General features: G+C 28.5%; 1 protein-coding gene across 1 annotated transcript; it reads left to right on the top strand.

Annotated features, from left to right (window-relative positions):
* The first annotated feature begins 999 nt into the window (after positions 1-999).
* AcCoAS (Acetyl Coenzyme A synthase) lies at positions 1,000-20,991 on the top strand. Its single transcript, XM_015984607.2, has 7 exons — positions 1,000-1,406; positions 6,732-6,927; positions 10,243-10,479; positions 12,104-12,412; positions 15,447-15,580; positions 15,863-16,052; positions 19,761-20,991. The coding sequence occupies exons 1-7, from the start codon at positions 1,096-1,098 to the stop codon at positions 20,394-20,396; spliced, it is 2,013 nt and encodes a 670-aa protein (XP_015840093.1). The 5' UTR covers positions 1,000-1,095; the 3' UTR covers positions 20,397-20,991.
* Positions 20,992-27,200: the final 6,209 nt, after the last annotated feature.

Here is a 27,200-nt window from a genome sequence, read left to right as displayed (position 1 = left end):
TACTTTTTACATAAAATTTCTAACGATAAGATAAATTAAACTCTCATCTTCGAGTATTTATTTATCACCTTTTTGTTTTAAATGTAACTCATTGAGTGCTTTTTAGTCTTTTTGTTGAAACTGCATTTAATTTAGTCAATTTAGTGTCATTGTGATACAGTGGCACAACTACGGAGTACATTGTAAAAAAATACGAGTAATAAAAAATCTGAAATTTTGTACAATTACCAAATTTATTTTTTAATAGTATAAGTTTAATGAAACGTTGGTAGTCTAGTCTGCACCAAAACTAACACAAGTAAACGTGTGAAAGTAACTCGTCCAAATATTAGTACACATATTTTAGAAAGCATTAAGTACAATAGCAAACTTTGCACTCACGATGACGTAGATATGATAAAGAGGACACAAATTTTCTTAATTCATACAAGATATTTATGGGATTATTATCATATCAGTCTATTGATTTACAAAATATCCACAACACCTTACGTCCAGTGAAATATTTCATTGTAGTTCTAGTTCAATGAGACAGCACTTTTGTATTTTTGCATGAACGTTTCCGCTGCTACAATCACTCTTCATTCACTCACCACGAACCCAAATCTCCTGTTATCACTTGACACAATTAAATAATTAAATTTCGTACGCTCATTGTTAACAAATACGAATAATTCGACCAAACTTGCATAAGACACAAATTTATTCCGACCCACTTGTCACTGACCCAATGGATAATTGCCAAAAAATAGAACAATTTGCTGTGTTTTTGGAATAATTTAATTATTTTTTCGGTGTTTCTAAAATTGAGCAATCAAAACATGATTGCTAATCAGGACTTGGTTATTATATTATTTTTCGGCTATCATGAGGTGTCCTCATGACTCACTCAATTCGTCCTTTTGCCATCTCTTGTGCGAGTGACTTAACATCACCAGATGCGAATAAAGTTGCGTTTATCGTTCAATGAACAGAATTTAAGGGAGTGCGCAAACGTATACTCACCTTTAAACGAATAATCAGTGGCTGGCGCGTCCGCCACTTCAGTCGCGTTCAAGTTTTGTTTTCGAAAGGTGGTGAAAAAACCGCGTCAAAATGCCGTCTGAAAAGTCCGTTTACCTGCCCAACCCTTCCGTGGCGAAAAATGCGTTCGTCTCGTCCTTCGCACAATACCAGGAAATGTACCAGAAATCGATAGACAACCCTGAGGAGTTCTGGGGTGAAATCGCCAAGCAATTCTACTGGGAGACCCCGATCGACATTAACTCGTTTTTTCGCTACAATTTTGACATCAGAAAGGGGCCCATTTACACCAAATGGCTGGACGGGGCGACCACGAATATCGCCTATAATTTGCTGGATCGAAATGTGAAAAATGGGTTCGGGGACAAAGTTGCGTTTTATTGGTAAGTGGATGGGGAATTATTTAAGTCAAGGCAAAGGCGGGTTAAAAATTCACATTCCGGAATGGATATCGATTTTGTGGTGAAGTAAGGAAGGTCGGGGAACACTTGAAAGACAGCTGGGTTTGCGAGACATGTGTGCGCACATTTTAATGAGATAACATTACGATATATTTTAATAGAACAGTATTATCTTTACACGATTTTTATCGTGTGTGTACTTTGGGGCAAGCATGCGCAAAATCGTTCTAGTTAGATTTAAAATCAATTTTTTTACATAAAAATACAAGTCTGGTTAAACTTAACTTCGGTTTAAGTTATTATTTTTTCAAATTAATTTTGTGAAATTAAAAAAGTATAAACACTGTTCTAGTATTTCCAATTCGTAGAAATTCTCAGTAATTGTGTTGGAAATTTTGCTTGGGTATCCCAGGCATTTTAATCAAGTCTTTAACCATTTCATTATTGTTGTGTGAGTTATTTAATGAGAATAATTACTGAGTGATATATTAATTGCTTTTTAAATAATTTTTAATACAATTTTATAGTTGCGTTATTAAATTAATCGATGAAATTCAACAATCTATAAATAAAAGAACTAATAAGTTGTGAAATAAATTCAAAATACTAGTCACAATTTCTTACTCTATACTGTCAATAAATTTTGTACCTATATTCAAATTTGAAAATTGTTTCGTTTACATTTTTTCAAACCTTTCGATTTGTATTTTTATTTTTGCTATGTTTAAAGTGATATTCGAAAAACAATATAACACAGTTTTTGGAAATTAATATTTTTACAAAAAAATATTTGGAATGTTTATTTTTGATCAGAATTGTATTGCTTTTTATTCAATGATTTTTTGGCATCAATTTTTTTTTTTGAGAAAAAATGGGATATAAACATTATGTGTCAGTTCATGGAAGACGAATTAAAATTTAATTTGAAATTAAACATTAAGTTACCATTTATATTACATTGACAAATGATTGTGAGAAATTTAAAACTTGAGTCTGCTAAAAGTACCTATATGTATTTTTATTTATGCTTTTGAATTTTGTCGAAATTTTGTATTACTTTTAATTAAAATTAATTAAGTTGCTACGCTAAAACTATTTCTTATATCATTGTGAAGCAAATGTTGCTGAAATCTTAATTTGTGCAAAAATTCGTTAATAGAAATAAAAAAAGATTGAATATTTTATTGTTTTTATTTATATTTTAATTTATTTTATTAGAAAGGAATTATAGAAAAAGATTAAAAAATCACACACTTAGAGAAAAAAAAAGAATGCGCGACTGAATGTAGAACAATGATCGAGGGTAAAAATTTTGCAGTTAACAAATCAGTTTGTATTATTAATCTTCTCTTTCTTTTAATTCAGCAATTGTTTTTCACTTATGTTTTGCTGTTGTTGTAATTTTTGTCGTGAATTTGTTCTCTTCTTTTGTTTATGTTTTATTTTTTGTTACCAATTTTTGTAAAGTTTTTTTAAGTGAAACATTTTTTCAACAAAACAAAAATTGTTTCGTTTACATTTTTTCAAACCTCTCGATTTGTATTTTTAATTTTGGTATGTTTAAAGTGATATTCGAAAAACAATATTAAACACAGTTTTTGGAAATGAATATTTTTTCAAAAAAATAAATGGAATGTTTATTTTTGATCAGAATTTAGAAAATTGCCTGTATTGCTTTTTATTCAATGATTTTTTGGCATCAATTTGTTTTTTTTTTTAAGAAAAAATGGGATATAAACATTATTGTCAGTTCATGGAAGACGAATTAAAATTTAATTTGAAATTAAACATTGCATTGACAAATGATTGTGAGAAATTTAAAACTTGAGTCTGCTAAAAGTACCTACATGTGTTTTTATTTATGCTTTTGAATTTTTTCGAATTTTTCTATTACTCTTAATAAAAATGAAGTTGCTACGCTAAAACTATTTCTTATATCATTTTGAAGCAAATGTTGCTAAAATCTTAATTTTTGTGCAAAAATTTGTTAATTGAAATAAAAAAAGATTCAATATTTTATTAGTTTTATTTATATTTTTATTCATTTTAATTAGAAAGGAATTATAGAAAAAGATAAAAAAATCACACACTTAGAGAAAAAAAAAAGAATGTAGAAAAGAATGTACTGAATGTAGAACAATGATCGAGGGTAAAAATTTGGCAGTTAACAAAAACTATCAGTTTATATTATTAATCTCTTTCTTTTAATTTAGCATTTATTTTTCACTTATGTTTTGCTGTTGTTGTTAATTGTAATTTTTGTCGTGAGTTTGTTCTCCTCTGTCGTTTATATTTTATCTTTCGCTACCAATTTTTGTAAAGTTTTTTTTTAAGTGAAACATTTCTTTTATTGTGCAAAAGATAATTTTTCGTTTAAACACCTTTGTTATTTTTTTTAATCGGTCTGATAATTTACACTCTTAATTTTTTGAGTAGTTGTTATTTTTGTTTATTTGTTCACTTTCTGATGGTGTACATAATTAGTCTCATATTTAAAACAATTAATAAGATTATAACATTTTTCTTTATTAATATTAATTAACATTGCATTAACATTTGATTAAATAGATAATTTTTGGGAAATATAAACGGTGATATTGCTGAAAGTATATCTTTACTGAATGAATACACTCTACTTTTTCATAATATGAGCGATTTTTTTTCTAATTTTTCTGGTATTTTTTATAATTGAAATTAATAAAGTTGTCGCACAAAAATATTTATTACATCATTCTGAAGCAAACGATGCTGAAATGTCGTTTTGTGCGTTAAAAATGTAGCTAATTCTAAAAAATAATTAATTAAGTAAAAATTAAAATATACGTAATCTTATTGCTACCAACAATTATCACACTAGAAATAAAAAATTTATGAATGAATATTTCAATAATTTAATTATTTTAATATACGAAATTGTGGAAAAACTAAAAAAATACACACAATGTTCAAGTAAAAAACTCACATTTTTAACAAAAAGTAATTCAACAATAAATAAATGTAGTCAGTGGACTATCAGTTTAAGCTATTAATTTTTTTCTATTTAAATTATTTTTATTTTTTACTTAATTTAATTTATTTTATTTTAGGGAAATAAATTCCTCGGTGTCTTATTTCAGTGTTGTTTCGTTAATTTTGCTTTAATTTATTATGATAAATTTCTTATTTTTGTTTTTAATTTGTTTTACTGTTGTCGTTAATTTAAACTTTTTGTCGTGAATTTGTTCTGTGTTTTATATTTTATTTTTCGTTTTAATTTTTTACTATGCCATGCACATTTCTGTCGTGGAAAGTTCTTTATTAGAGTGCGAACATCTCTTTGTTGTACAAAAAATATTTTAAATTTGTTTAAACACCTTTTTTGTTGATTTTTTAAAGTTTTATTTTGTGGTATGCTATTTTGGAACTAATCATTAACTTGATGTATAGATACAAAATTTTCTTTTTGCTGTTTTTTGTTTTTTGGTACATATTTTTAATTGTTAGATTTAAGAAAAAATGTTTATTTCTATTTAAGTAAAATTAAAATTTAATACACAAAATTTGTGTTGACATATTTAATTGCCTTTATTAAAAGAATGACTTTTTATTAGCTGTTTTTTTATGAATTTGAAAAACCGTTACTTTACAGTTTTAAAACTTTTAGCAATTAATAATTTAGTTAAAAAAATGAACAATCGAATTTATTAATTTTTATTTGATAAATCTGATTGATAACGACCTAAAAAGCCATAATGTAGTATAAAAAAAATTACTACATATTTGATTTGTGAATACGTTTACAAAATAATAGCAATGATTTTAGGTTTGTTTTTTATTTTTATAATAGAGTAATACCTTTTCAGGTATAAAAATATTTACTATTTTTTTACAAAATTTTTGTAATTGCTATCATAAACCAGATTTCAATTACTTTTGTTCACTTTTATAATTAGTTATTCATTGTTCATGTTTAAATTTTCTTATCTTCATATTTTAAGTACCACTATTATCTTTGTAAATAAAAGAGTTTAGCTAGGTGTTATCAAAATCGTCAAAACTGTTTCAAGGCCACATGTATGTTTTGTTTTTAGCGGGAAATTAAAAATCCGATACGTAATGAAACGTGGATATTCTTTACTAGTGACCTTATAGTAAGTAGAGGCACATAACAAATTCTGATTATGTTTATTCAAGGCTACATGTGCGTGTTCACTTTTTGTATTCAATGTATTGTACGCATTTAAAAAAATCTCAAAGCCATATGTGACGCAAATTTTATCTAAAATGAAACGCAATACTGACATTTGTTGCTTTTTTTCGAACATTTTTAAATTGTCATTTGTCACAAGCTAGACTCATTTACAAAATTGCATTGAAATTTATGGAAATAAGTAATGACGCTTGAACGGGTTTCTTTTACCCGAATTTGTTTTTGTTACACAATATTCTCTTCTGTTATTCTTGCGTGTCTAACAATCATTGTCTAGCCTTGAACGGTTCTCTTATTTAAATATTTTAGCTTAATTTTTTATCAACATTATTTCATGTAATTGGCTGGAAAATTTACTTTGGATTTGACAGCAAGGTGTACGATTTTTGCGTCATTATTTTTTCAAAAATTATTCATGGAAAATTGCCACAGCTCGAGTTTTATTCGCGTGACGAAATTTTGTTATTTTTTGGGTTATGTGGAAAAACACTATTTATTCAGCGGTATAATTTCGCGTTATTTTTTTTGCATGAATAATTTGGAAAATTTTGGCTGTTTTTGTGGCATTGGTGAATAAATAACGTACAATAAAAATTAAGTCTTAATTAAATCTATTATTAAAATCGAAGTAAATTATTTGCTGTATCAGTTTTAATAGGGAATTCTAGTCTACGCTGAAAAATAGCCTGAGTCATGACTTACTATGACGAGTGGTAATTATTCGTTTTTGCAAATTAAAGGTGAGGTGTCATGCATTTTACTTACATTATACCGCTCTTATATTGTTATTAAAATAAATTTTACACTTTGAACTCCACACAAAATAGTTCTATTATTGTTCGCAAGTCTTTTAAAAATGTTGTAATAACACTGACTTAAATTATTTCCTGTTGTTGCACTTTTGAACAACAAACAACGATTTTTTGGAAATTTGAAGTCTTAAAGTGAACAGTATTTTTATTAAAAAGTTACATCATTGTTTGTGATAGAATTTCCGTTAGATGTTATCATTTAATAAAACACCTGATGTTTCGTATCATACCATGTACAAAGTTTCAAACATCGATGTTTAATTTTAAGATAATTTATTTTTAGTGACAATAATTAATTTTTTTCAGGGAGGGGAACCACCCGGACGATTACAGCCGCCTAACTTATAAAAAATTACTGGAGGAAGTTTGCAGATTTGCGAATGTTTTGCGAAGTAAAGGAGTGAAAAAAGGCGACAGGGTTGCTGTTTACATGCCTATGATCCTTGAAGCTGTGATAACCTTACTAGGATGTGCACGGATTGGAGCAGTTCATTCCCTTGTGGTATAATATTTACATTATTCAGTTTAATGCACAATTGTTTCTAAAACAATTGAATACTACGTTGTTAAAAACAATTTACGGTTTGTGTGTTAATAGTGTTAGGACGTTATTTTTATGGCACATAAAATAATTGTCATAACAAGGAAGTTATAACACTAGTACTATTAAAGTATTCGATTAAAATTCAATATCGTGAAAAAATTCGCAAAGCAACTGAAAGGTAATTGAGTTTTTCTTTCTGTGGTTGATATTTTGCTGGTCATTGACATTGCTACCAACCTGGCAAAAATTTTAGGTCATAAAGGACAATATTTTGTCACTTTAGTGATTAAAATTTTTTAACTTTTTTAATTTTTAGTATTTGTCTAGTACGGTAAATAGAAAAGATTACAAGTTAAAGTTTTTTTTAATGTTACAATTAGATTCGCAACATTTTTTGCACAGTTTTTATGTTTTTTTTTGTAAATATTTTTTTATAATTGTTTTTAGAATTTTTCTACAATTTCTTATCAAAATTTATTAACTGATAACTAATTATTATCTCTTATGTATGTTTAAATACTGGAGAATAAATCTTTCTCTTTAAGTATTAAGTTGCAATACAAAAACAATAATAAAAATATATTTCTTATATCATTCTAAAACAAACGATGTTTAAATGTTATTTTATGCAAAAAATACGTAAAAAAATTTCGATAGTTTTCAAAAAGAGTCAAAAAATACTATAAGAAGGTAACTATTCTTCAAGAATACAATTTTTCTGATGTTTTTGTTTTTTTTTGGCTTATTTTACTTTTTTATTTATTAATTAATTTAAGCTTCAAGCAGCGTTACGCTGACTTCAATAATTTAGGAAATATAACTTTCTACATTATTTTCTTTGTCTAAAAGGAAAACTAAACTTTAAGAAATAAATATAATAAATTAAAAGCAAAAAAAAATTTTTTTAATATTTTTAGAACTTTTTTTCACTTTTTTTGAAAAATATGTTTACATTATTTCTAGCACGTTTTTTCATCATTATTATTTTCTTATTTTTATCATTATTTGGTATTTTCTATAGACTAATGGTTTTAAAAATATCTATATATTTTTTACTACAGTATTTTGGTTTACTAAATGTGTAATTGTGAAAATTTAACGATCTAAATTAAATTTAATTTTGCTTGAAAAAACTAAGTTTTGAAACATTTGTTCGTATAATTCAAAATCAAAATTATTTATTATATTGTTTATGGCACTTTTTCTTTTGTCAATAATTATATTCTGAAAGCTGCAGACAATAATTTAAACAAAAAACACTTAGTTATTATTTATCTTCTTCATTTTCTATTACAGAGTTTATGAAATATGTAATTAGGAGACAAAAGATTAGTAGAAAATACTAAAAGAAAGATACTTATACAGGGTGTTACAATTGAAAGCTTTGCTAAATCATGAGTTTTTGAAAATCTCGTAGAAAAACTTTAAGGATGTTAAAGTCTGGCATGTTTTTGTAATCTAATAAATAAATTAATAACCAAGCGGTTATTATTAAGGAAATAGAAAAAAATAATGATATAAAAAAATCTTTGTTTATTATTAAAGTTTATTAAACTTTTCCAGAAATATTTAAGAATCTTAAAGACACACGTGTTTTTTGTATTGTAACAAATTTGTAATGAAACAGCTTAAAACAAAATAAAAAATATGATAGAACAAAAAAAATTTAATGTGTTTATTAGAATTTTTCGTCTGTTTTCTTTGTAATTTTTTTGTTTTCAATGTAATAAGTTCATAACTCATTGGTCAAGAAGAAAATAAAAGACAATAAAAATGAAAAAATCGTTGTTATGTTTTATTGAAATTTTATAAATTTTTTTAGGAATTATAAGGCAGACAAGTTTTCTGTAATCAACTCGGAATAAATTGATAAACAAGCGGTTTGAAAGAAAAGGAAAAATTGAAAAATTAAAAAAAATTGTAATGTGTTTATTAAAATTTTCCAGAAAAAAATTGGTATTTTTAAGTCAGACATGTTTTCTGGAATGTAATAATTTCATAAAGACGCGGTTCAAGAGAAAATAGAAAATAAATAAAATAATAAATATACAACAAAATAAAAATAAAACAATAAAAATTTTGTAATTTTTTTTTATTTTTTAAGAAATTGGAATTTTAAGACATTGTTTCTGTAATGTACTTGTGATAAATTAATAACCAAGTCTCAAAAAAATAAACGTTAAAAAGAACTGAAAATAAGTTTTGTAATGTGTTATTAAAATTTTTTAGATAAATTTAAGAATTTATTATTTTAAGTCAGGCATGTTTTTTGGAATTTAATAAATTAATAACGAAGCGATCTAAAAGAAAAAAATCTGTAATGTTTATAAAATTTTTCAGACGAATTTAATATTTTTAAAGACTATGTGTTTTCTGCAATGTAACGAATTAATAATCAAACGGTCTAAAAGAAGAGGAAAAATTATTATGTTAAAAAATCTGTGTAATGTATCTATTTATTAAACTTTTCTAGAAAAATGTAGATTCTAAACTCTTTCTGGAATGTAATATAAATTAACAATCAAACAGTCTAAAAGAAAATAAAAAAATAAAAAAACTTAATGTATTTATTAAACTAAACTTTTCCAGAAAAAAATATAGGCATTTTAAAGACAGGCATGGTTTCGGTGATGTATAAATTAATAACCAAACTAAAAAAAGTCATATGTTTTCTAGAATGTAATAAATTAACAAGCCAAGCGGTCCACAATAAAAAATCTGCAATTTATTGTTTAATAAATTTTTCCAGGAAAATTTAAGAATCTAAATTTAGTCATGTTTTCGTAGCTTTTGTCGACGCACTCAAGGAAATGTAAAAAATGTATGGACATTTGTAAATACAGGCTTGGTGGTTGAAATTATGAAAAAAAATATCAATAAACAAGTCAGTAACCAAAAGACAAGTGGATGTCGCATTTGTGACTTTTTGTTTTTTAGTTTTTTATTTAAATGTTTTACGGAAAAAAAACATCATTGCCTTTTTATTCGTTTTTGTTTCGATTATTCGTCTCGACGACAATTACGTTAAACGCAACCACTTCACGTGTAATAAAACACGCTTTTGCTTAGTTATTACATAGTTATGATAATCCAATTCTTTGTTATAACATTAAACAAACGTAATTAAAAGGAAGTGCATTAGAAACACAATGAATTATGAAATTATAATAACCATTAACACACGCACAGATTTCATAAATTAAATTTCTGGAGGTCGCAGACTGCGCCTGTTTTGCTAATTTTTACATCATCCTTTCAATTTTTTGTACTTAGTTTGCAGGATTTTCGGCCGATTCTTTCGCCGAACGCATCCTCGACTGTGAAGCCCGCGTTCTCGTAACAGCAGACGGCGTCTGGCGAGGAGAAAAACTCCTCTCCTTGAAAAATATCTGTGATCAATCGATGAATAAATGTGCACAGAAAGGCCACAATGTGAAAACTTGCATAGTGGTGTCGCACTTGGGCCGCGTTACTTCGCCATCTGGGGTTCAAAAGAATCGGAACAATAAAGTGAGGCTTAACATTAAAAAAATAATTTTAATTATTTATATGATTTTTATAATTATTTATATAATTTATAAATTATATAATAATTTACTTATAATTTATAATTATACAGGGTGCTCAAAAACTGGCGCACCAACTTAGTGGTACGTTGTTGAGAAGCATGTGTAGATCACGGAAAAAATCTTGAAAAAATTCCTAATGTCATATTTTAAAATATCTAGAGCTACAAACTTATTTTGTTAACTTCTTCAGCTTTCATTATTTTTTAATGTTTTTAGGTTTCACACTAAGTAATCGTTCCCTAACACAACGATGAATAACTATTTTTAAATTTCCCATCAGACTTTAGCAGTTTTTTTAATTTAAAAAAATTAAAATTTATCAAAAAAATCACAGTTTGTAGATGTGCCAACGCTGGGAATTATTTCCTAGGAAACCGTTTCAAAAATAATTTATTTTTATTGTTGATCAAATTCGGAAGTAAAATTACCGTTGGGGGCGCCACTGAGCTAGGTCGAAAACAGTAACCATAAATGGCGGGAAAATGTTTATTCGGATATTTTGAGCGTTGTACGAATTTTTGGGGCTTCACAATTATTACATTGCCTATGCGGAAACTTATGTTGACAAATGAGAGATGACGAGGAAAACACGAATAACGAATGACTGTTTGGTTCACTTTCTTTATTGGAAAATTATTACAAAGACATTGAAAAGCCTACTACCTTTTGGCATAATTTACGTTTAAATGTATCAGCAGTTGTTAATCTTAATTGTAGTTTTGTAGATTTACCGCAGCATTTCATGATTTTTTCAGTGGAAAATTCTAACCTAAAATTCACACACTTCACTAATTTATTGGTTTCTTGAGCCAAACTTTGTGTTCGCTGTGATCCATTACTTATAATCTTTAATTAGACAACTGTTTGATAACACTTTGTAATCAAAATTTAAAGGTTTTTCACTTTTTATCCACTTTCAAATTTCAACAATAAACACTTTATACCACGAAAAACTACAGAACCAAAGTCAACGCTAGTATTTACCACAACGTACTTTTAAAGTGATTCTTTCTATTGTAAGTAATTAACACTATACACACAAAATTATTGAACAATGCATTAAATGTCAGTTAAATGTGGAATTACGAAAATTTCTTTACTGTTTTCGACATAGTTCAAAAGTCATCACCAGAGGGCGTTTAGTTAATTTTATTTCTGAAATGTTTTTATGTTTCATACCAGGTAATCGTTCCGTAACAAAACGATGAATAATTATTTTTAAATTTACTTTCAGACTTTAACAGTTTTTTTTAATTTAAAAAAATTAAAATTTATCAAAAAAATCTCAATGTGTAGATGTGCCAACACTGGGAATTATTTCTTAGGAAACCGTTTAAAAAATAATTTATTTTTATTGTTGATCAAATTCTATTGCGATCACGACTGTTAGACAACGTTGCCACATATCATTTATTTAAAATTCTTTATTTATCAATAACTTTAATGCAAAGAATTCTTTACCACACTCCAATGAGTTGGTGCGCCGGTTTTTGAGCATCCGGTATTTATAATTTATTTTTATAATTATTTATATAATTTTTTTTTAATTTTTGTGTGATATTTAGACGCCAATGCAAGAAGGTCGCGATGTTTGGTGGCACGATATTGTTCCTCAAGCGTCAACTGATTGTGTGCCAGAGTGGGTTCAAGCTGAAGATCCCTTGTTTATGTTGTACACGAGTGGTTCAACTGGAAAGCCCAAAGGTGTGGTACACACAACAGCGGGGTATTTGTTGTACGCGGCCACCACGTTTAAATACGTGTTTGATTACAAGCCGAATGATGTTTATTGGTGTACTGCTGATATTGGCTGGATCACTGGACACACGTATGTGGTGTATGGGCCGTTGGCGAATTGTGCAACTTCGGTTCTGGTAAGGCTTTGCAACAATGAATTGGTAAAGTGATTGTTCGCTGTTAAGTGTTCAACGGTCACTGTTTATAATGGTTATTGTATTCGGGTATACGTCAATTGAGTTTTACGATAATGGCAGGTTGATGTGTAACAATAAGTGTGGAAGTGGGAGATAATGATCTAATTGAATTTTTGGTTCGTTAATTGGTGATTACATGATGCAATAACAATAATCTGTAGATATCTACAGTGATAATAATTTTTGATAAATTAATTTACGAAGGGAGATTTTTATGTAATACAATCAAAGAGAGTCGAATATTTAATGTAATTTCAGTGCAGGAATTTTTTTTAAAGAATTTCAAATACTTTACTGAAATTTTAAATTTTTTGCTGCAAGTTTTCTAACATATTTTTTTTATTTTAAAAAACCCACGTGTGTAATGGTCTTTCTCTTCTCATTGAGATTTAATTTGTTATCCATTTGTTATCCAATTTTTTTTTTAAATTAGATCAAATCCGATAAAGGTTTGATGAATTATCTGAGTTTTAAGAGCAATACAACAGTTAGCATAATGCTTACAAAAAATTACAGGCAGTCTGAACATTAATAAAGTCTTAAAAGATTTTTTTTTGAACTGTTCAATAATTTTTCTGGTCGTGGTTTGCTGTGGTTTTCTCTTTTTAGCATGAACGTAGGTTCATAAGTTCATATGGTTTGCTGTCAACTGTCTTATTTTTGCATTTAGGAGTTTTTGATAAAAACCACATTGCAAATCATGATAATTGTATGCAGACGTTCAAGAATTTACTCTGCAAGCTCAGTTTAACGTGTGAATTTTTGGCCTGACACTGACAGCTGTCATCTTTTGTCATTGTTTTGTATTGTTAGCAAGACATACGTTTTTTGTGACATAGGCGATCTGAATAATTATTGAACACTTGTTATTTATTGAAAATTTTTTGTTTAAAAAAACTTTTACCCAGTTTCGACACCGCTCTATATTTTACAAAACGCCGCATACACCAGTTAAATCGCCAAATAAAATTTATTATGAGCAATTAATTTTTCTTTTGCTTAGGTAATTTTTTCTTTTTTTTTTTCTTCGTTTTGTTTTCATTTTTTTTACTTACATTATATTTCTTCAGTAGGTATTGTTATATTTATTAAGTAAATTAATATAGTTGAATACACAAAAAGATATAAATGTATCTCTAACTGAAAAAAAAATGCGAACTGACGTACTTGTGAGTGATTTTTATCTTCCGGTTTGGGAAAATTTCGTAAAAATGATTACTTAAGTCAAAGTTGTGTTTAAACTCGAGAAAGAGTCAAAAATAACGTCAAAAAATAATTTCGTTTGGTTTTTTAATATCTCAAGGAAAAAATGTGACTGATAAGTAATAACTGATAACTAATTCGATATTCAGGGAAGGCAGACCCACTTTAATTTGGTAAATTGTTTCGCCAAAAAAGTAGCAAATGAAAGTGGGTCTGCTTTTCCTTTTGTTATAAGTTATCAATCAATCAAATAACTTCAACGAAAATATGTAACTTTTTAAATAAAGAGGGAGTTTTTCTTCAAAATCGTATGTAAATGCTCGAAAAGGCAAAAATTCCGTCATTGTTTATTTGTGGTTTTCCAGATTTTTTTTTGGTTAATTTTTTTTTTATGATTTTTCACTTTTGTTTTTTTACTAAATTTCGTGATCAAATTTCTCACTGGAAGATGCTTGAAAAAGATAATTTCTATGGAAATGAGTTTTTGAAAGAAAATGGGAAACATTTTCAGTGAAAAAAAGAATTTGTAGCACAAAAGCTTGCTTAAATGGCATAAATAACATAGTTTTCCATAATATTTATCAATTTTCAGCTTTATTTTTGAGGATTTTCATCAAAAAATATTTTTTTAATTGATAAACTTTCTAAAAACGGCCGAAAAAGTCTCATTTTTGTCTTTTTTTGGTCAAATCTGATGACAAACTTAGTATTTTTAATCCAAAGACGTGTTTAAAGGCTCGAAGTGGCAATTCTAAGTTAGTGATTTGCCAGCTTATTATTTTTTTATTAAATTTTGTAAACAAATTGTTTCTTAGTGGAAGACGTCTGTCTGAAGGAGATAAAAAACACAATTTTGTTCTCAAAAATGAATTTTCGTCTTGTTTTAGCGAAATTTCGAAAAAAAGTTTTATTTTTGTTCAAAAACATTCTTTAACATACGGAAAAGACAAAAATAACCATTTTTACTCAAATAAGTCATTTTTTACTACGTTCTTAGCGAAATTTTTGAAAAGGACATTAATTTTTGCTTAATATATTTCTGTATGCCTCAAAAAAGTTCTAAACAATATAAATTTCGATCTGACTTAAACTATTTTTCGTTGTGAAAGGTCGCATGGAAATAAGTTTTTTCTGAGGAATTATTACCGAAAAATGATGTTTTTAATTAAAAATACGTGTTTAAAATTGCTCGAAAAAAAAAAACAAAAACAGCGTGATTTTATCAATAAAGGTGAATTTTTCAGCATCAACATAGGTAGATGTCAAAAATAATGTCTTTTTTTTGGCTTTGATATCTCATTTTTCAGCAAGTTTTAGTAATTTTTTAGAAGAAATATTAATAAAAGTGAACTTATGTTTTTTTCGGTTATGTTAGGCAAAAAATTCGACAAATAATGGTGTTTTCAACTGAAAAATGTGCTAAGGCAGAAATAATCTCATCAAGCATTATTTTTTCGTAAAAATGGCATAAACACTCTCATTTTCTACCTGATAATTTAATGATTTTTTAAGCAGTTTAAGCGAAATATAGCGAAATTAAGTGAGTTTTTATTCAAAAACAAAGGGAAAAAATATTTTAGAAAAAAATATTGTAAACTTAATGTATCGGTTTTTTGTCTTTTAGGAATAAACACTTGCTATAAATTTATTTTAAAAATCATTCTTTTATTCCTCCCAGTTTTTTCTTTTATATCTCGGTAGATCACATAAAAATTTCCTCTTGTAACTGCGTTATGAACGCTTGGTGTTTACACTTACCTTATTTTTTCAGTATGAAGGAACTCCATTTTATCCAAATAATGACAGATTCTGGCTAGTCGTTAAAAAGTATAAGGTTAATCAGTTTTACACTGCCCCTACTGCCATTAGAGCTTTAATGAAATTTGAAGATGATCTTGTTAAAAGGTAAGCAAATTATTGTTTTGATTACATTAGTTTTTTAAGTAACTATTTGTTTGTTTTTTTTCTACAAAGAGTTCAGTAGCTTTTTGTTTGAATTTATTTTACAAATCCTTCTTAGAAGCGCTCAATCCGACACGCGTAATTATTTATAGCCGTTTCAAACGCGTGTATTATGTTAAACTCTAGTTTATTGAGCTTGACCTCGCATATTTGTTCGCACGTTAATTTAAATGTACAATATTGTGCTTTATACTCTTGACAAAAAGGACATTGTTTTATTTTTAGAGTCGACCTATCCTCTTTAAAAGTATTAGGCTCAGTTGGTGAGCCAATAAACCCTGAAGCTTGGATGTGGTATTACAAACTAGTCGGAAGAGAAAAATGTTCAATTGTTGACACCTTCTGGCAGACTGAAACAGGGGGTCATGTTTTGACACCGCTTCCTGGGGCAACTCCTATGAAACCAGGCGCTGCTGTAAGTTGACAATATTTTCTTGTTTTTTTATCTACTCTGAGAAACAAAATTTAGAACCAAAAGAAAAAAAATAAAAGCAAATGTTTTTAAACTTATGGAAGTACTAAGTACTGAAGCGTTTAAATTTTGAAAAATTTAGAAAAACAAATAATTGCGAGAGTGAAAGACATAATCTTAAAAATTATAAAAATGAGAAAATAAAAAGTGAAAAAAACTGACAAACTATGTAATAGCTAAGAAAGAGGGACTGAAAAATTGAAATTTTGAGAAATTACGAAAACTGCAAAACTGCAATGTGAAAAAACTAGAAGAATTGAATTTGAAAGACAGAGAAATTGAAAACTAAAAATATTGGAAAACTAAGAAACTGGAACTGAAAACTAAAATATTAAGAGTTTGGTGAAGTATGAAGCAGAGAAATTTTTAAACTGAGATATTGAAACTAAGAGTTTGAAAGACAGAATGGATTTTTTTTTAATTTGTAGTTTAGACACTGAGAACTGAAAAACTGAAATACTGTGAAGCTAAGAAAGTTTTGGAATTAAAATTTGAAAGACTAAGGAACTAAAAAACTATGGACGAGGAACAAACTACGAAACTGAGAATCTAAGGGGCTGAAAGGCTGAGAAAAATTTTGAACTGAAAAATGGAAAAAAAACTTTAATATTGAAAAGTGATATATTAAAACTGAGTAGTTAAGAAATTTTAGGACTGAAGGTGAAATAAATGGTGAAACACGAAGAAAATATTAATAAAATATTGATTCAGTATCTGAAATGCTGAGAGATTTGACTATTGAGAGTTAAGGTACCGAAAATTTTAAGGACTAAAAATTTTAAACACTGAAAAACTGTTAGATTTAAAAAAAGAAAAAAGAAAAAAAATTAAAAAAAAAATCTGGAACATGAAGAAACTAAAATTACTGAGAAACTCAAAGACGGAGGACTTGTCAAGTTGAAATAATAAACTACGAGACTGGTAAATGAAGAAACTTAAAATTAAAGAATAGAAAAATTTGTTAAAATTGTTTTTGATATATTTTGAAGAATAGAAGTTGTAATACTAAATAACTGAAAAGTAAGCTTCTCTGAAACTAAATAACTGATACTTGAAAAATTGAGTAGTAATAAGGAACTAAGAAATTGATAAGCTGAGAATTTTAAGAACAGAAAATATAAAATACTGAAGAATTAAAAAAGTGAGAAACCGATAACATTGATAAACTAACAGACATTCTAACTTGTTGAGAAAATCTGAGAAACGTACTAATAAAAAGTGAGGAAACGAAAAGCTGAAGTACTGAGAAACTAAACTGCGAAATTAAAACATTGAGAAACTAAGGAATCGAAAATTTCAGAATCAAAAAATTCAAAAAAACTGAGAAAAAAAATTTCAAATCGAAAACCTGTTACAATTCACAGAGAGATTGAGAAATAGAGAAACTTAAGGGTTGAACAGCTGAAACAATAAACTCACAATTGGTAGACTGTGTAACTAAAAGACAAAGGATGTGAAGAGAAACTTTGAAACTTAGAGATCGCTTCAGGAAGAGAGTATAAAGATAACTGAGGAATGGAAACTGATAATTATGTATTTTTCAAATAACTGAGCAGTAAAAACACATATTTTAGGAACTAAAAACTTGAGGATGTGAGAAGCGGAAATACTAAGAGATTAATAAACTGGGAAAAAACTAGATGAAAGACTAAAGAAACTAAAAAAAACTTTAGAACTGAGTAATGAAAAAATTTGGAATTCGAGAAACTGAAATACCTACTTAGACACTAAGAGACCGAAAATCTGAGAACCTGAAAATTGTTAGGGCTGAATTGCTGAAACTTTCAAAATGTAAGAGACTTTGGAAAACTAGAAGACTGAGAACAGAAATGCTAAAGTACGGCGAAACTAAAGAACTGCAAAAATAAAACAATGAGAAACTAAAGACATTGTAGAACTGTTAAATGAAAAACCTTCGAATGAATAAACTGGGAAACTAGAACTCTGTGAAAATAAGAAAGTGAAAGAGTGAGAAAGTAAAAAATGAAAAAAATATAACAGCAAACTGAAACACTGAGAAACTAAACGACAGAAAGTGTGAAAAGCTTAAAGAAATACAAAAAAAATAAAACCAAAACTGAAAAGCTTAAAAAAATACAGAAAAAGTAATAAAACTAAAACTGAAAAACTTAGTAATAAAAAGTGAGGAAGAGAAAAGCTGAAGTACTGAGAAACTAAGAAACTGGCGAAATTGAAACAATGAGAAACTAAGAAATTGGAAGTTTTAGAATCACAAAATTCCAAAGAACTGAAAAAACGAAAAATTCCAAATTGAAAAACTGTTATTCACTGAGAGGTTGAGAAATAGAGAAATTTTAGGGCTGAACAGCTGAAACACTAAACGAAACTGAGAGACTCACAATGGAAGAGTGTGTAACTAAAAGACAGAGAATGTGAAGAAAAACTAAGAAAGAAGTGAAACTTTGAAACTTTGAGGAGAAAGTATCTTTATTAATGAGGAATGGAAATATTTACAAATTGAATAAGTGAAACATTGAAGCAATAAAAACCTGAAAAAAGCGGAATACTAAGAGCTTAAGAAAATGGGACTAAGAAACTGGGAAAAAAACTAGATGAAAGACTAAAGAAACTAAAAAAAACTTTAGAACTGAGTAATGAAAAAATTTGGAATTCGAAAAACTGAAATACCTACTTAGACACTAAGAGACCGAAAATCTGAGAACCTGAAAATTGTTAGGGCTGAATTGCTGAAACTTTCAAAATGTAAGAGACTTTGGAAAACTAGAAGACTGAGAACAGAAATGCTAAAGTATGGCGAAACTAAAGAACTGCAAAAATAAAACAATGAGAAACTAAAGACATTGTAGAACTGTTAAATGAAAAACCTTCGAATGAATAAACTGGGAAACTAGAACTCTGTGAAAATAAGAGAGTGAAAGAGTGAGAAAGTAAAAACTGAGAAAACATAACAATAAACTGAAACACTGAGAAACTAAACGATAGAAAGAATGAAAAGCTTAAAAAAATACAGAAAAAGTAATAAAACCAAAACTGAAAAACTGAAAAGCTTAAAAAAATACAGAAAAAGTAATAAAACTTAAACCGAAAAACTCAAAACAGAAACCAACTAAACTAAAGGCTGTAAACTTGGAAACAATTTTTAGGCCATCTTGAAAAAAATTACAGCCACACAAAGAGACCGAAAATTTGTGAACCTGAAAATTTTAAGGGCTGAATTCCTGAAACTTTCAAAAAGTAAGAGACTTTGAAAAACTAGAAGATTGAGAACAGAAATGCTAAAGTACAGCGAAACTAAAGAACTGCGAGAATAAAACAATGAGAAACTAAAATCATTGTAAAATTGTTAAATGGAAAACCTTCGAATGAATAAACTGGGAAACTAGAATTCTGTGAAAATAAGAAAGTGAGAGAGTGAGAAAGTAAAAAATGAAAAAAATATAACAGTAAACTGAAACACTGAGAAACTAAACGACAGAAAGTGTGAAAAGCTTAAAAAATACAGAAAAAGTAATAAAACTAAAACTGAAAAACTCAAAACAGAAACCAACTAAACTAAAGACTGTAAACTTGTAAACAATTTTTTGTCCATCCTGAAAAAATTACAGCCATTTTAAATGTTATTTCTCAGATTATTAGATGATTTCTGACTGGAAATTTGTATTTGTTCAGGCATTCCCCTTCTTTGGCGTCCAACCAGCCCTCTTGGACGAGTCCGGCAACGAGATAAAGGGCGAAGGTGAAGGTTACCTCGTTTTCGCTCGCCCTTGGCCCGGCATAATGCGCACCCTTTACAACAACCACCCCCGATACGAAACCACCTACTTCTCCAAATTCCCTGGCTATTACTGCACTGGAGACGGTGCTCGAAGAGACGCCGACGGCTATCTCTGGGTCACAGGACGTGTTGATGACATGTTGAACGTCTCCGGACATTTAATGTCAACCGCTGAAGTCGAATCGGTTCTAACCGAACACCCGAATGTTGCCGAGGCTGCAGTTGTTGCAAAACCACACCCAGTCAAAGGCGAATGCCTTTATTGTTTCATCACAACGACGGACACGACTCGCTTTGACGACAAGTTGTTGACTGAGTTGAAGCAGCTTGTCAGAGAGAGGATAGGACCTTTTGCACAGCCTGATGTTGTGCAAAATGCGCCAGCTTTGCCTAAGACAAGGTCCGGGAAAATAATGCGGAGGATTTTGCGGAAGGTGGCTGTTAATGACCGAGATGTGGGGGATGTGAGTACGTTAGCTGATAGTCATGTTGTTGAGGAGTTGTTCGCGAGTCGACCAGTGAACGCTTAGGGTTGTTGTTGATCTGTTGAAATATACTTAATTGTTGTACCAATACGAAACTTTAGTTTTATAATAGATAAATTGTATTATTGTAGTTTTTATTTTGAGAGTTTTTTACAGCACGCAAGCTAACATGTCTCTGAAAAGAGTTATAGAAATAAAAGGCTGATTTTATGTAGGTTAACGTAGAGCAGCACTTCACATTAACTAACTAAATAGGTAAGTATTTCTTGCACAAAAATTTTTTGTTGGTTGTGTTTTTTACTTACTGTTACACTGAAAGTGTCTACGCATACGAGTCCTTGCTAACCTACATATCATGATCAGAGAGTGTATACATATGTTTTGATAAAATATACTTATTCTAGATTCAGGTGCAATCACTATTATTTTTTTATTTATACGTTGTAAATGTATAGTTGAAGGAAAATATTCAAATGTACGCTTTATGAAAATATGTAGAAATTTAATTATTCAAGCAATTTATTGTGCGGAGTTTAGTAATATTGGCATGATTGTTATAAATCAATTTATGTACACATCTAATTGCTTGTAATGTATTTATGTAAGTATATGTTGTACTGAATAAAGAGGAAAGCAGTGATTAATGTGTTTAAATATTTATCCCTTTTACCGGAAATTATTGACTTTCGTGAGTGTTTAATTAAAATTGATCATTTCTTCATTTTTAATTAATTAATTTGACTAAGTAATTTAGGTCAGTAAGTGTTAGCAGAGTGATTTATTTGAACGTAGGATCCTTACAGCAATTCTTATTTGTCTGTTTTAATAGATCATCTGATTTGGTACGGGAATAACTCAGCAAAGAAAGTAAAAGTTGTTGTATGGTTTTATATGGAAAAATTAAAACCTAAAAAAAATTAACTGAAGTTTAATTGGACCAGAAGCTGGACATTCGATATTAAATATTAAGAGGCTAAGAAACTGAAGTACAAATAATTTAAAAAACTGGGAGTCTGACGAAACTAAAAGACTGTAAAAACAAAAACTAAAAAATTAATTAATAAATGAGGATTAAAAAGAAATAGGAATACTGACAAACTGAGACATAGAGAGACTGAAAAGTTGAGTAACGGAGCAAGTGTTGGTTCGAAATGCGGAAACACTACGAAACTTAGAAATTAAAAATAACCTTAGAACTGAGAAACAAAGTCTGAGGACGCAAAAAATAGAAGTACTGAGAAATTTAAGAAACTGGGAGACTGGAATAATGAGAAACAATAAAAAACTTTGGAATTGATCAAAGAAAAAAACTTGTCGAAGTCGAAAGACTGAAATATTGAAACACTCAAAAACTAAAAATGTGAATAAAAAATTTTAACACCAAGAAACTACGAGACTGAGGAACTCAAACATCGAGAACCCTCATGGCTGAGGACGTAGTCGAAAACCTGAGGACGAGAATCGAAGAAATTGAGAAATAAGAGTCTGAAAGACTGAGAAACTGAAAAAATTAAAAAAAATTTAATTACCAAAAAAAATTCACAACTTGAAAACTAAAAGTCGTAGAGCAATGCGGTTTGTTCCATTGAATTCAGCGGCTCATTTTGCGTATAAAACCATTTTTTAACAAGATGTACTTTTAAAGTTTTTTGCTAAAAATTAAGATAGGCAATATCTATAGTGAAAAATTTTATTTACCAAAAAAAATTCATAACTCAAAAACTAAAAGTCGTAGAGCAATGCGGTTTGTTCCATTGAATTCAGCGGCTCATTTTGCGTATAAAACCATTTTTTAACAAGATGTAAACTTTTAAAGTTTTTTGCTAAAAATTAAAATAGGCAATATCTATAGTAAAAAATTTTATTTACCAAAAAAAATTTATAACTCGAAAACTAAAAGTCGTAGAGCAATGCGGTTTGTTCCATTGAATTCAGCGGCTCATTTTGCGTATAAAACCATTTTTTAACAAGATGTACTTTTAAAGTTTTTTGCTAAAAATTAAGATAGGCAATATCTATAGTGAAAAATTTTATTTACCAAAAAAAATTCATAACTCAAAAACTAAAAGTCGTAGAGCAATGCGGTTTGTTCCATTGAATTCAGCGGCTCATTTTGCGTATAAAACCATTTTTTAACAAGATGTAAACTTTTAAAGTTTTTTGCTAAAAATTAAAATAGGCAATATCTATAGTAAAAAATTTTATTTACCAAAAAAAATTTATAACTCGAAAACTAAAAGTCGTAGAGCAATGCGGTTTGTTTCATTGAATTCAGCGGCCCATTTTGCGTATAAAACCATTTTTTAACAAGATGTAAACTTTTAAAGTTTTTTGCTAAAAATTAAAATAGGCAATATCTATAGTAAAAAATTTTATTTACCAAAAAAAATTTATAACTCGAAAACTAAAAGTCGTAGAGCAATGCGGTTTGTTTCATTGAATTCAGCGGCCCATTTTACGTTTAAAACCATGATTTAACGAGATGTAAACTTTTAAAGTTTTTTGCTAAAAATTAAGATAAGCAATATCTATAGTGTAAAATTTTATTTACCAAAAAAAATTCATAACTCAAAAACTAAAAGTCGTAGAGCGATGCGGTTTGTTCCATTGAATTCAGCGGCTCATTTTGCGTATGAAACCATTTTTTAACAAGATGTAAACTTTTAAAGTTTTTTGCAAAAAATTAAGATAGGCAATATCTATAGTGAAAAATTTTATTTACCAAAAAAAATTCATAACTCGAAAACTATAAGTCGTAGAGCAATGCGGTTTGTTCTATTAAATTCAACGGCTCATTTTGCGTATAAAACCATTCTTTTGCAAGATGTAAACTTTTAAAGTTTTGTGCTAAAAATTAAGATAGGCAATATCTATAGTGAAAAATTTTATTTACCAAAAAAAATTCATAATTCGAAAACTAAAAGTCGTAGAGCAATGCGGTTTGTTCCATTGAATTCAGCGGCTCATTTTACGTATAAAACCATTTTTTAACAAGATTCAAACTTTTAAAGTTTTTTGATAAAAATTAAGATAGGCAATATCTATAGTGAAAAATTTTATTTACAAGAAAAAATTCATAACTCATAAACTAAAAGCCGTAGAGCAATGCGGTTTGTTCCATTGAATTCAGAGGCTCATTTTGTGTATAAAACCACTTTTTGACAAAATGTAAACTTTTAAAGTTTTTTGCTAAAAATTAAGATAAGCAATATCTATAGTGAAAAATTTTATTTACCAAAAAAAATTCATAACTCAAAAACTAAAAGTCGTAGAGCAATGCGGTTTGTTCCATTGAATTCAGCGGCTCATTTTGCGTATAAAATCATTTTTTAACAAGTTGTAAACTTTGAAAGTTTTTTGATAAAAATTAAAATAGGCAATATTTATAGTGAAACATTTTATTTACCAAAAAAAATTCATAACTCGAAAACTAAAAGTTGTAGAGCAATGAGGTTTATTCTATTGAATTCAGCGGCTCATTTTCTGTATTATACCAACTTTTCACAAGATTTAAAGTTTTAAAGTTTTTTGCTAAAAATAAAGATAGGAAATATCTATAGTGGAAAATTTTATCCAACAAAAAAATTCATAACTCAGAAACTAAAAGCCATAGAGCAATGCGGTTTGTTCCATTGAATTCAGCGGCTCATTTTGCGTATAAAAGCATTTTTAACAAGTTGTAAACTTTTAAAATTTTTTGATAAAAATTAAAATAGGCAATATTTATAGTGAAAAATTTTATTTACCAAAAAAAATTTATAACTCAAAAATTAAAAGTCGTAGAGCAATGCGGTTTGTTCCATTGAATTCAGCGGCTTATTTTGCGTATGAAACCATTTTTTAACAAGATGTAAACTTTTAAATTTTTTTGCTAAAAATTAACATAGGCAATATCTATAGTGAAAAATATTATTTACCAAAAAAAATTCATTACTCGAAAACTAAAAGTCGTAGAGCAATGCGGTTTGTTCCATTGAATTCAGCGGCCCATTTTGCGTATGAAACCATTTTTTAACAAGATGTAAACTTTTAAAGTTTTTTGCTAAAAATTAAGATAACCAATATCTATAGTGAAAAATTTTATTTACCAAAAAAAATTCATAACTCAAAAACTAAAAGTTGTAGAGCAATGCGGTTTGTTCCATTGAATTCAGCGGCCCATTTTCTGTGTTATACCAACTTTTCACAAGATTTAAAGTTTTAAAGTTTTTTGCTAAAAATAAAGATAGGCAATATCTATAGTGAAAAATTTTATTTACCAAAAAAAATTCATAATTCGAAAACTAAAAGTCGTAGAGCGATGCGGTTTGTTCTATTGAATTCAACGGCTCATTTTGCGTATTAAACCATTTTTTAACAAGATGTAAACTTTTAAAGTTTTTTGCTAAAAATTAAGATAAGCAATATCTATAGTGAAAAACTCGAATTTAAACTTAAATTTAGTAATCAACGGAGCAAAAAATTTATTTGAGCGTAGGACCTCTAGCTTTACTGTAGATTTATCCTCTGTCTCTTTAAAGAAATTACAGTCAGTGTAGTTTTGGTGTGAGGGTTTGAAGTGAAAGTCGTTTCATTAAAATTTTTTTTATTCAAATAAAAACGCCAAACAGTATATACCTACGCAATACGTAGTTAATAAATAATTGGAATGTTTCAAATATAGTACATACAACTCTTTCTTATCATTTAGAATATTCAATAGTGAGCAATAGTCGCTCGCAGTGCGGGTGAGGGAGTGCACGGAGCCCGAGCCCTCCATGGAGTCCGCGCGCCCCCTGCCCTCAACGAGCTCGCCGTCACTGACACTGGCAAATTCTAAATTCGTTCGTTCGATCGTATTTGAAAAGTGTTGTTGGTTGGCGGCCGCATCATCATCATCATCATCCACTCGATCACACGAAGCGTCGTCGTCAGTTTCTGGTGCGCTCGCTGGTGGGTGCAAGATGCGGTTTATTTAAGACAGAAAAACCACCGTTTTGTAGCAAATGTTGTAGGTTTTAATTTTGTAGGTTACGATTTTTTCATAATGTACAGTTTACGAGATATGAATGAAATCATGCAAAACGGCATTGTCAAAAATGGTGGATGCGCCGGACTAATTTGTAATTTTTTTTGTAACATTACTACGTTTTTATAAGGGTTTGAATTTTATTTAAAAATTGTGTCGGTATCCAATTTGAAACGTGCTTTCATTGCAAGTGTTAAATCTGGGTTTGAAATTTGTAATTTAACCAATTCGGCGGTTTAAGTAGTTTTAATTCATATCTACTCATAAATACATTACTTTTTCCATTCTGGAATAACTTTGGAATTGCTATTGCTAAAAAGAACAATGCAAAAAATGTAAAATTGTACTGCTTTTTTTATAGTATTATTTCAAGAACTATTTAAGACACAGAAAATGTAAAATCTTCGTTTTGTAGGAAATTTTGTCAACTTTGACTTCAACTGTAACGTCAAAAATGGTGGAGGCACCTGGCAAATTTTTTTTTGCGTCATTTAACTCATATTTTGCAATTCATTTAAGATACATTAAACTTAATCCCATAGTTTTATAGCAAATTTTCTTTAATGTTGTTAATTGCGCTTTTTTCATAACAAGTACCGATTTGAGCGAACTAACGCAAAATTTAATTTTGACTTGGATTTTTTTAGTGAGGGTGCTTTTAAAAGCGAAAATATAAGAAGTGGACTAAAAAGAATATTTTACGATAAATTTGACAAAAAATGCTCTTTTGAAAGTTATTGAATGGTCAACAGATTTACAACAACTTCTTTACCAGTATTACATAATAATTGTTGGTATTGCTGTCAAAATTGTTTTTTAAGCTTACGAGTACTAATTAAGGATTTAAGGGATTGTTGTCTTATGGTTCAGGCAAATCCACTGTCAAATATCTTAGAAGCTAAGCTGAACAAGCACACAACGCCTGATTCGTTTTGATTTAATCATAACACCAGATTTTAACATTAGATGATTGCATTGTTCACACATTTTGTTTTGTTGAAATAATACTTGTTTCTGTATTTTTATTGATTTTTTATAGTAATATTACGATTACGATTATTATAATAGTTTTACAATATGATGCTTAAGTGTTTGCTATACCATTCTTAATGAAATGTTTTAATGAAAATTTTATTAAAACTTATCAAAGGGCAGACGTTTTATCAATGTAATTGCTATAAGGTGAACTGCTTTATGTATAATGTATAATAAATTATGTATAATGTATAATAAATTAGACTCTATTAGTTTCTGGTTTCTGTAAGGGTTGGTTGAAGTGAAAGTCGGTTAAGGTTAAGGTACAAAAAACAAAACCACCGTCTTGTTGTATTTTGTTCGGTTTTAATTTTATTTATTACCTTCTGTTATAAGCGAAAAATTGCAAAACGGCACCGTTAAAAATGGTGGATGCACTTGATTAATTTTTTTTTACGCTTTTATATTAATTATCTCGAGAAATACTTAAGATACAACATATCTATGACCACCGTTTTGTAGCAAATATTTCGTCTTTAATTGTGTTTAGCACGATTTTTTTCTAATGTGTACTGCTTTTGAGATATGAGCGAAAAACCGTAAAATGGCACTGTAAAAATGGTGGATGCGCCGGGCAAATTTTTTTCGAAAACTATTTAAAATACAAGAACCACCATTTTGTAGCAAATGTTGTAGGTTTTAATTTTGTAGGTTACGATTTCTTCGTAATGTACAGTTTACGAGATTTGAATGAGATCATGCAAACGGCACTGTCAAAAATGGTGGATGCGCCGGACTAATTTGTTATTTTTTTTGTAACATTACTACGTTTTTATAAGGGTTTGAATTTTATTTAAAAATTGTGT

Source organism: Tribolium castaneum, chromosome 1 (genome assembly GCF_031307605.1).
Source record: "Tribolium castaneum strain GA2 chromosome 1, icTriCast1.1, whole genome shotgun sequence".
NCBI classification, from domain to species: domain Eukaryota; kingdom Metazoa; phylum Arthropoda; class Insecta; order Coleoptera; family Tenebrionidae; genus Tribolium; species Tribolium castaneum.
Note: the sequence above shows the minus strand (reverse complement) of the source record. Positions and strands in the feature narration are given on the sequence as shown.

Bases quoted from the DNA above. Each gene is read 5' to 3' on its own strand.
- AcCoAS (XM_015984607.2), top strand. From the start codon at position 1,096: ATGCCGTCTGAAAAGTCCGTTTACCTGCCCAACCCTTCCGTGGCGAAA. The intron at 1,407-6,731 runs GTAAGTGGATGG...AATTTTTTTCAG, and splicing joins GACAAAGTTGCGTTTTATTG to GGAGGGGAACCACCCGGACG. The intron at 15,581-15,862 runs GTAAGCAAATTA...TTTTATTTTTAG, and splicing joins GAAGATGATCTTGTTAAAAG to AGTCGACCTATCCTCTTTAA.